Source organism: Cotesia typhae, unplaced genomic scaffold (genome assembly GCF_013202065.1).
Source record: "Cotesia typhae breed Kobodo isofemale line unplaced genomic scaffold, CoteBio_Ctyphae contig_93, whole genome shotgun sequence".
Taxonomy (NCBI): Eukaryota; Metazoa; Arthropoda; class Insecta; order Hymenoptera; family Braconidae; genus Cotesia; species Cotesia typhae.
Window position 1 is genome coordinate 1 of NW_027423771.1, and position 11,882 is coordinate 11,882.

The 11,882-nt window shown below is 28.5% G+C and overlaps 1 protein-coding gene across 1 annotated transcript; it reads left to right on the forward strand.

Moving 5' to 3' along the window:
- Positions 1–599: 599 nt before the first annotated feature.
- Positions 600–11,375, forward strand: LOC141533538 (uncharacterized; the record flags this gene model as incomplete). The annotated part of the gene is made up of 15 exons (XM_074252461.1): positions 600–830; positions 1,020–1,243; positions 1,330–1,356; positions 1,654–1,812; positions 1,901–2,002; positions 2,232–2,408; positions 2,497–2,619; positions 2,703–2,798; positions 2,883–2,961; positions 7,885–8,297; positions 8,332–8,440; positions 8,787–8,870; positions 8,946–9,637; positions 9,685–10,606; positions 10,719–11,375. Coding segments are annotated over 15 exons (3,734 nt in total), but the record flags the coding sequence as incomplete, so codon positions are not given.
- Positions 11,376–11,882: the final 507 nt, after the last annotated feature.

An 11,882-nucleotide genomic window follows, 5' to 3' on the forward strand; every position in this document is an offset into this window, starting at 1 on the left:
GTTTCATAAATTAATTTATTTCGCATGTAATAATGTAATTGTAACAATTAATAATATATAAAAAATAAAATAATGATAATTATAAAAATAATGATATAATTGATAAAAATGACATTTTTTCGACCTTGTTATCAATAAAAATGAACCCAGTTGACTTTCTTGTGATTAAATTCAAAAATTTTGAATAGTGATAAAAAAATTTCCTACTTATTCAACGGACTTGTGGTTAAGTCCGAGACTTGTGAAACAGCCTTTATTAATAGTCTTTTGTTCTAAGCACAAGCCATTTTCTCTGCTATCATTGTGAGTCCATTATTGCTTAAATTTTATTATGTTATTAATAAAATTATTCTATCGTCAAAATGCCTAAACTAATACTAAATGTACATTTAAACAAATACTTTGTGAAAAAAAAACAATGAAAAACTTTCGAAAAAATGTTTGTTACTTGCGATTAACAGTAAGTATTTACTCTATCAGATTATGAACAATTCTACTATAATAATATAAAACAATTCAAATAAACCATTTAACCGGTTTTAATTAGATATATATCTAATTGAACCAATTTTGTTTTAAAAAATAATATTTTTTTTCAGGTCATTATGATTCTCTTATCGATGTGAAGAATCGACTGAACAAAGGTTTACCTCAAGTTAAATTAGTTCGGATAAAATTCCCCACTAAAAAAATTGACCTACACAATTTTGACTTGAAAGGTGATTTTAATAAAATAATCAAATTACAAATTGATGAATGTCCTGATCAACATGTTGATCAAGGAAAATTAACACATGAAGAAAGCGAAGTCTTACATCCTATCAGTGAAGGTAATTATTTTCAAAAATTATTCAATAAATATTTTATTAGCATAAAATGATTTGATTTATTTAATGCTTAATTAATTAATTACAGTACATGATATTTTTAATTGACTGTAGTTGACAGTCTCAGTTGGAAATTAAAAAGTTTTATATGAAATTTCTGTTGCTAATTCATTACAATTATTTTTGTTATAGATCATCAATGTGATTTTGATAATATCACTAGTAGATTGAATAGCAGATTACCGTACGTAAAACTGACTCGGATTAAATTTCCTACCCTAAAGAGAAATCTAGATCACTATCTACTGTCTAACAAAGGATTAAAAAAATCAAAATTCTATGAATCTGAACAAGATAATGATAAAAAAACTCTGATGAGAGATGACCTCGCCTCTAACAGCCTGACAGAGCATCAGGTATGTTATAAAATTAACAAGTATATTTTAAATCTATAAATAATTACACATCTTAATGATAAATAATTTTTGTTTTTAATTTTCAGGTTGAATGGCATAAAAATAATAATAAGGTTACTGATGGAATGTGCGAACAAATATTTAATTTCAGCCATGATAAGTTGTCAAATAATTAACCCGATCTTATGGAAACTAAGGTACAATTTTTATAGTTTATTCATATGAATTTATTTTCTTTTTCATGCGGTGACAAAATTCTCTTACGTTACTTCTTCAACGACCAGATCAGCATTCTTGTAATGCTTTAAGTCTTTAGTCAAACTATATTTCAGACTTTAAGCTAATAAATCTCAGCAAAATGAACAATAAAAATAAATAGATCCTCATTTATACATTTTTTTAATTTTTAGAAAACTTTTGATGATGTTTTTAACTTTGAACTTAACAAACGAAGCAATGATTCAACATTTCAACAATTTCAACATTTCAACAATCATGATTTCAGAATAAATCATGATCATGACTACGTCATATGTCGAAAAATTAACACACTAGAGCTTCTAGATAAGGTACAGGTATATCAAAATAATAATCAGATCTAAATTATTCACAAATCCAATTGGAAGTCTCATTTATATTTCTTATCGTCTGAATTAGTATCAAAATAGTGAGGATATATCTTTAACAGCGTGCAATGGGCAACAAAACAATAAAGATAACATTACCACTGATCCACCTGATACAACATCTATAATCAAAGTAAACAACTTAATCGATATCTAATTTAAGACTTTTCTAATATTGAAAATGCTGTGTATATAATTTTCAAAATAATTTTATAGCTAATATTCATTTTTTAACATTTAACTAGATTTATATACGTTATAAGTTTATTTCTTGGTTCATATACCATTTATGATGATTAGGGCCTAGAAGTTCGCGTTCATTTGTGATGATTAATAACAATGTAAATAATATTTTTTTCCAGAAAAAGTTTGATGGTTTAATTATTGATCAAGGTGAAACTACATATGATTGTCACATCAGCAAAGCAACTGAGCATTCTAAAGAAAAGTCATATCAAAGTATGCATTATGATAATAATGATAAAGATCAAATCGTCATTGAGCAAATTAACTTGTCGGAAACAATTGATAATGATCAAGTAAATAAGAAAATTTTTAAATGCATATTAATTGATATTCGAGCCTAATCAAAAATTATAAATTGTAAGTTTTTATCATAACTTCCAGATTGATTTGAATCAAGATATAGAAGATATATCTTGTAAATCGTTGGATCAGTACTGCAATGAGGAAATCAAAGGACAAGATGATTTGTTTACCAAACTGCCTGGTAAAACATTCGACACTGAGGTAAAAATTTTATAATTATAATATATACAATTTACTGCATCCTATTGCTACAAATATTGAATGCTATATGTTTTTGGTTTCAGAAAAAATTATGTAGAGATGCTATTTACCAATGGAATGGTGAGCAACAAATTAAACGTAAGATATGTACGATGGAAGAAATATCAAATAATAATAAAGTATGTTAAAATACAACTTATGGTCTGAATTAGCTAATTTTACAATCAGAAGTTTTCTTGCTAATTTATGTTTGTAAATTTTAGATAAAATTTGATAAGAATATAGAAAGTGCGCAGAGCAAATTAATGAATCAGTTATCTGTTATTGGAGAAAAAGACAATAGTCAGGTATTGACTGAACTGCTTGGAGAACATTTAGGGAATAGAGTATACATTTTGAATTCATTACACTTGATCTTGACTGAATCCAATTTCTACTTTAAAAAAATTTTTTTATGCATTTTGCTTTCAGGATATTTGTGTAAGACAAATCAACCAAGATTTCAATAAAGAAAAAAAGAATACAGCTAAAATGACGTCCGATATATCAAACGAAGATAATTTAATAGATATTGCCCTCTTACCTATTGATATGGTTGATATTCAAACCTTGTACGACTCAGAACAAGATATGCTGAAGTATTCTTCGGAGTATAAGGTACATTTTTCTTTCTACAGGGTGTCTCTGAAGTGGCGGGAGTAATTGTTGGGGTCGATAGAGAAAAAAATACTGAATCGAAAGTTCCTGAGCCAAAAATTTTTTTGGGCCATAGAATTTGAGTTATGAATTAAAAACGATAGCCAATCAGAAGCGCGCTATTCGAGAAATGAAAATGAGCGGGGAAGTAGAGGAGACGCGAGAGTGAGATGCTGCAATAGCAGCTTACTCGCTCACACAAAGCCGAGCATGAGAGGGGATTGTGACGCTATGAGCCGAGTACGTAAGTGTGAATGAGTGGATGTATGAGGTCGCAAGCGGACGGCTTAATGTATGAGTGTGTGTCCGTGTATCGCAGCATTATTGGAGGCGTTGTAACGCTGAATTAAAGCTAACCGGGTACTCTAAGACAGAGGAAAAAATTTTAATTTTTATTTTTATTCGAAAAATTTAATAAAAAAATAAAAAGGCCCAAGATTTAACCAGACCCACAGAAACGGAGAGTAAATTTTTAATTCTCATTTATTTTGCTGGGGATTATTTTCAAATACAAAAAAAAAAAAAAGGCTAAGATTCAACTGGAATCCAAAAAGAGATGGATGAAAAAATTTTATTTTTATTTTTAATCAGCAAAATTATTTTTCTTTAAAAAAGAGCCCAATCTCGACTGGAGCAAGAAAAAATGATTGAAAAATTTTATTATTAATTTTCAATCAACAAAATTATTATAAAAAAATAAATGGGCCCAAGTCTCAACCGGACCCAAACAAACGGATAAAAATTTTTATTACTTACTTAATTTGGTGGAAATTATTTTTAAAAACGAAGAAAATTCCCAAGACTCGATCGGACCCAAAAAAATAATTAAAAGAATTTTTTCCTTATTTTCAATCACCAAAATCATGTTTCTACAAAAAAGGCCCAATCTCAACCGGACTAGAAGAAACTGATTGAAAAATTTTATTTTTATTATTAATCGAGAAAATTATTTTGAAAAAAAAATAGGGCCCAGAATCAACCGGACAAACAATGGACTTGAGTTCAATTTTTTTCTTAATTTATAATTTGACATTCTACCTGTTAATTCACCGATAGATAATTCTAATAAAAATATCAAAATTATTCGGACTTGAGTTCAATTTTTTTCTTAATTTATAATTTGACACTCTACCTGTTAATTCACTGATAGATAATTCTAATAAAAATATCAAAATTATTCGGACTTGAGTTCAATTTTTTCTTAATTTATAATTTGACATTCTACCTGTTAATTCACTGATAGATAATTCTATTAAAAATATCAAAATTATTCGGACTTGAGTTCAATTTTTTTTTAATTTATCATTTGACATTTCGCTTGTTGATTAAGTGATTAATAATTTTAATAATAATATCAAAATTATCAGGACTCGAGAGCGATTTTTTTTTAGTATATTTTTTTACATTTTACCTGTCAATTAACTGATAAATAATTTCAATTAAAATATCAAAATTATTCGGACTTGAGTTCAATTTTTTTTTAATTTATTAGTTGACATTTTACCTGTTAATTAACTGATAAATAATTTTAATAAAAATATCAAAATTATCAGGACTCGAGAGCGATTTTTTTTCAATTCCTTATTTGACATTTTACCTGTCAATTAATTAAAAATAATTTTAATTAAAATATCAAAATTATTGGGACTTGAGTTCAATGTTTGTTTTAATTTATTTTTTGACATTTTACCTGACGATTAATTGAAAAATTATTTTACAGAATAATTCCCAGCAAAATAAATGAGAAATGAAAGTTTTCCATCCGTTTGGTTGGGTCCGGTTGAGTCTTGGGCAATTCCTTCTGTTTTCAAAAATTATTCCGAGCATAAGAAATAAGTAATAAAAATTTTCTATCTGTTCGTTTTGGTCCGGTTGAGTCTGGGGCCTATTTTCTTTTTTGAAATAATTTTGTCAATTAATAATTGATAATAAATTTTTTCAATCAGTTTTTTATCGTCTTGTCAAGATTAGGCTGATTTTTGTTCAATAAATTTTTGTTTGTTATTGAAAAGAGAAAATAAATTTTTTTGCATTCTTCTATTCTTGGCTCTGGTCGAGTCTTGGGCATTTTTTTCGTTTTTAAAAATAATTCCTAGCAAAATGAATGGGAAATAAAAGTTTTCGATCCGTTTGTTTGGGTCCGATTGAGTCTGGGGCCTATTAATTTTTTTAAGAATAATGTTGTTAATTAATAATTGATAATAAAATTTTTCAATCAGTTATTCGAAGTCTGTTTGAGATTGGGCCTTTCTTTTCAAGGAAAATTAATCTTGGTGATCAAGTAATAAAAATTTCTATCCGTTTATTTGGGTCCTGCTGCGTCTTGGGTCTATTTTTTTTTTTCTTAATAATTTAGTTAATTAATATTTAGAAATAAAATTTTTCGATTTATCTTTTTCGGGTCCGGTCGAGTCTTGGGCAATTTTTTTGTTTCGAAAAATAATTCCCAACAAAAAAACAGGAATAAAAGTTTTCTTTCCGTTTGTTTGGGTCCAGTTAAGTCTGGGGCCTATTTTCTTTTTTAAAAATTTTGTTGATTAAAAATTCATTATAAAACTTTTCAATAATTTTTCTTGCTCCAGTCGAGATCAGGCCCTTTTTCAAAGGAAAATAATTTTGCTGATTAAAAATAGAAAAACAAAGATTTTCAATTTATTTTATTTCGGGTCTGGTCGAGTCTAGGGCATTTTTATCGTTTTCAAAAATAATTTCCTGCAAAATAAATAAGTAATAAAAATTATTTATCCGTTTGTTTGGGTCCAGTTGAGTCTAGGGCCTCATTTGTTTTTTTAATTAGTTTTGATGATCAACAATAAAAATAAAATTTTTGGATCATTTTTTCTGGGTCCGGTCGAAATTGAGCCTTTTATTATAAAAAAGTTAATTATGATGATTAAAAATGAATAGTAAAATTTTTTTATTCATCTCCCTTTCGGTCTGATGGAGTCTTGGGCATTTTTTCGTTTTTAAAGATAATTTCCAGCAAATTAAGTAAGTAATAAAAATTTTCTATCCGTTTGTTTAAGTCCGGTTAAGTCTGTGGCTTATTTTCTTTTTTAAATAATATTTGATTAATAATAAAAATAAAATTTTTTAATTAGTTTCTCTTAGTCTGTTTGAGATTGGGCCTTGTTTCGAAAAGAAATTAATTTGGCTGATTGAAAATGAAAACAAAATTTTTCAATTTATTTTTTTTTTTTTTTGGGTCCGGTCGAGTCTTGGGCGATTTTCTTCGTTTTTTAAAATAATTCCCATCAAAATAAATAAGTAATTAAAACTATCTATCTGTTTGTTTGGGTCCGGTTGAGTCTGCGGACTATTTTTTTTTTTAAATAATTTTGTTGATTGAAAATTAATAATAAAATTTTTTAATCATTTTTTTGCTCCAGTCGAGATTGGGCCTTTTTTTAAAAGAAACAATTTTGCTGATTGAAAATAAGGAAAAAAATTTTTGTACTGTTATTTTTTTGGATCCGATCGAGTCTTGGGCATTTTTTCGTTTTTAAAGATAATTTCCAGCAAATTAAGTAAGTAATAAAAATTTTTATCCGTTTGTTTGGGTCCGGTTGAGACTTGGGCCCATTTATTTTTTTATAATAATTTTGTTGATTGAAAATTAATAATAAAATTTTTCAATCATTTTTTCTTGCTCCAGTCGAGATTGGGCTCTTTTTTAAAGAAAAATAATTTTGCTGATTAAAAATAAAAAATAAAATTTTTTCATCCATCTCTTTTTGGATTCCAGTTGAATCTTAGCCTTTTTTTTTTTTGTATTTGAAAATAATCCCCAGCAAAATAAATGAGAATTAAAAATTTACTCTCCGTTTCTGTGGGTCTGGTTAAATCTTGGGCCTTGTTATTTTTTTTTATTAAATTTTTTCGAATAAAAATAAAAATTAAAATTTTTCCTCTGTCTTAGAGTACCCGGTTAGCTTTAATTCAGCGTTACAACGCCTCCAATAATGCTGCGATACACGGACACACACTCATACATTAAGCCGTCCGCTTGCGACCTCATACATCCACTCATTCACACTTACGTACTCGGCTCATAGCGTCACAATCCCCTCTCATGCTCGGCATTGTGTGAGCGAGTAAGCTGCTATTGCAGCATCTCACTCTCGCGTCTCCTCTACTTCCCCGCTCATTTTCATTTCTCGAATAGCGCGCTTCTGATTGGCTATCGTTTTTAATTCATAACTCAAATTCTATGGCCCAAAAAAATTTTTGGCTCAGGAACTTTCGATTCAGTATTTTTTTCTCTATCGACCCCAACAATTACTCCCGCCACTTCAGAGACACCCTGTATAATTATGGTGTCATACGAGTCCAACATTAATGTACAATAATTGTGATCACTCCAAGATAATCGTATATTAATCATTATATAAGATTTCTTATATTTATTAATTAATTTTCACAAGTGATAACTGAATACTATATTTATATTGTTTTTTTTTTTTTTGGAAAAATAATTGATTTAAGTAATAAAAATTAAGTTAATTTTTAATATCGAAAAATTTTTACAGATCTCTGAACAATTAAATACAATTTTGTCTTACCAACTAGATGGTAGAACTGTTGATGAAGTAAGAGATGATGATAATATTCTTGAAGATTCACCTCAATTATCACCTGTAATTTTGCGTAACCGTACAATGAGAGAAACTAATGATTTATTGAATGATTCTGGTTCAACTCAAACTCACGATGAGACTTACAACGATGATCCATCATACATCAATGAGATGAATTTATCGGACATGACAGTTGCAAGTTTGAGCGGGCTAGATTCTGTTGATAACTTGGAAAAATCTTTAACTTTACCGGCTGAATCAGATAACGCTCATTCTGAACTTTTACAGGATCAGCTTTCTCACGAAAATGAAGAAGAAAATAATGATCCTGGTCTGGATTTGGCTATCTCCAAAGAAATTAGTTTAAATACTCAGAAAGGATCTATTGATAATTCCGAGTTAATTGTTCAACAATCCAATGTTCCGCGATGGAAAAAAGTATGCGTGTCCATTTTGTCACAAAATTCTCGTTGGTCAATTGCCACGGCATATAAGAAATGTTCATGGCAATATTGAAGACGTGAAAAAGCTTAATAACACTTCGAAAGGTGAAAATTTTTTTAAATCATAAATGAGTCGACTTTTAAAGCATCATATTTTTTACAAATTTTTTTAGAACGGTATTTAACAGCAAAAAAAACTTTTTATCTCTAAGTAATAGTTATCAATAATGATTAGAAAAGATTAACGTAATATTTCTTATGAATAAGTTTAAATCGTAGCTGCGAGTTTAGATTATTTTTCAAAATTAATTGACTATATTTTTTTATTGAAGTGTCACTTATATGTCTTGATATACTTTCAGATAATATATTTAAGTAGTTATTCTAGTATAAAATATAATTATTCCAATAAGTATTTGCTCGTTTAATTAATGAATAAATTTTTTTTTAGGTTCAGCTGAACGAAAAGAAATTTTGACGGTTTTCAGAAATAATGGTGCGTTTTCTCACAATTGCAATGAACTTTACAATAAAGGTGAATTAATAGTGAGTCGTCGTCCTAAAATTCCAAAAAAAGCTACCGACTATACTACTTGTTCATATTGCTTAGGAACATATACTAAGGCGAATGCACGCAAACATATAAGCCAATGTAGAAAAAAACAAGGTGAAAGTAAGAATTTGAAAGGCCAGCGAGTATACTACGTAATGGGGAAGACTATTGAAGCTCGAATGCTCTCTACTGCAAATGATATTTTGAGGCTTGTTGTATTTCCAGTGTTACAAGAAGATGAAATTGTGCGTTTAATTCGCTACGACTGGCTCATTATTCTATATGGAAATAAATTATGTATTAAATATACAGCACATTACCAGCACAACATGATAAGAGCCCGATTAAGATTAATTGGAAGATTATTATTTGCTGCTAAGCAGATAAATTCCACTATTACACAATTAGCCGATTTATTTCATCCTAAATGCATCCAAACCGTTATAAATGCGATTGGACAAATAGCCCGGATTAACTATCTTAAAAACACTTGTGAGGTCCCAGCTGTAGCTTTGAATGTTGTGACATACATTCGGCAAATAGCAGTTATGCTAGAGACCGAATATGTTGTACGAGAGGAAGACCAACTTCAAAAACAAGTTGCTAACTTTTTAAAAGTGTATAATTCAGAAATGAGTATCGCAGTAAATAAAGTTGCCAATGAATCTCAAGCTCAACTAAAAAGACATAAAGTTGTCATCTTACCTATGAGCGAAGATATTCAAAAACTTATTATCTATATAAAAACTGTAAAAAAATTCATTTTACAAATTTAAAAGAAACCTTTGATTATCAGTCGTGGCTGGCCGCTTCAAAATTAGTAGCAGCTTACTTATTAGTATTTAATCGTCGCCGAGTAGGTGATGTGCAGAATATTACCGTGTCTGACATCGATCGCTTACAAAGCATTGATAAACATGCAGATAAGGAAGAGTATAATGCTCTTGATGATGAAGGAAAGAAAATTGCTCGAAATTATTACAGAATTGAAATACGTGGAAAATTGAACAAAGATGTTGCAGTAATCGCAAGTAACGACATTATTGATGAGTTAAGACTTTTAATTTCATATCGAGCATTAGCTGACGTTCCTTCGGATAATGATTTTGTGTTTGGTTTACCGAACGGAGGGACTAGTCGAATCCGGGTTATAAATTTATGTACTGTGATGTGTAATCTATCAGTTGCTTGTGGTGCCGAGAAACCGGAATTACTCCGTGGAACCCAATTAAGGAAACATGTTGCAACAAAATGTGTTGAATTTGAACTCTCAGACAATGCTCTGTCAGATTTAACCAAGCACATGGGACACTCGGAGAAAATTCATAAAGACTATTACCGAAAGCCAATCAAGTCCAAAACAATAGTCCAAGTGACTAAATTGCTTCATGCTGTCCACGGGACTGTGGATGACAAAAATGATGAAGAAGAAGATATTAACATAAATGATGAATCCGAATACGTAGAATATGACAGCTTATCACATAGTACTGGTAATGATAATATGTCCAATATTCCTAGTGAAACTAACGAAATATATGACAGTAATTTCTCGAGTAACTCAACACAAATTCCCAGTGGAACGGAGGTAATTTTTGATAATGTTGTACCTTGTACTTCGAGTGCAAATTATTCATCGGTATTAACTGATAACGGACAGTTTTGTGAACAAAATACTCCTAAAGATAAGCCGGTCGTAGCTATGGTTTCCAGTATCGGTGAGTTATGTTACTTCATTTAAAACAACGCTTGATAAAGTTTTATCGTTATCATACATAACTATTTTATCACTTAAGAAATTTAAATGATTACACTTTTATTTTTTAATAGGTTTTTCGAGGAAGAAACCTTATAGTAGCGAAGAGAAACGAGCTATCATGACTGAGTTTAAGGATCATTTTATCAATCAGACATTACCATCATTCGAAAAAATTGATGAATTACTAGCTAAATACCCATGCTTAAAAAATCGTCGCAGGGATTGGATTAAGAGTTGGATTCATAGTCAATTTAAGAAAAAAAATGTTAAGACGTTGAATAATGACAAAAGTATAAAAGTTGTTGAAAATCGAAAAATTAAACACAAAGTGACTATGTTGAGAAAAAAAATTTTAAATAAAATTTAATTTTTTTAACGAAGCAAAAACAATTCCCACTAATTGTTTAACTAAGCGTTCGTTGCATTAAGGATCATATGAGTAAGAATCCGCTTTTATTTTATAAGTTTATTTTAAATTAAAAATATTTTTTTAATAATTATTTCTATTTTTAATTACAAAATACTAAGAAAGTACATTTTATTTAAAACAGTTAAGTGAATATTATAAAACAATATATATGCTTTGATGAGTAACATTATAATATAATATATTATCAGTACCGATTTTATTATTGAAAAAAAATTTTTAATTGAACTGATTCATTATCTTTCAGAAGATTTATAGTTTGGAATTATTTTTACTTAAACAGTTTTGATAGAACGATAAAAAACTATAAATATTGACATGCAGATAATGTTATATGTATAAGATAATACATATGTATTTATAATACTTTATTCTATGAAATGTTAGTTAACTAACTCTTTATTATAATTATTTGAGTATTGTGTGAGTTACAATAAAAATGTTGTATTATAAAATTTTTTCTGACCATGTATCAAATATTATTTAACCAATTCTATGTTACTTTATTATTTTTCAACAAAACGAATATGTTTATTGAATTGTTATAAAGACTCAGTCGTTTCAATGTTAGTAACAAAATGTAAAAGATACAAATGTTATTCGATTAAAAGAGTATCCACTTACGACAAATAAGAACTGAAAAATAAAAAATTAATCTTTGTAATAGAAAACAAATTAAGATAAAATTACTCAAAGTGTTGGTATAGAAAATAGTATTATGCATCATAAAGCCGGTTGTCGCGTGAGGTGTTGATTAATTTTAGCTTTTAAATGGTAAAATAGTATTTAATTTTTCTAGTAACAACGA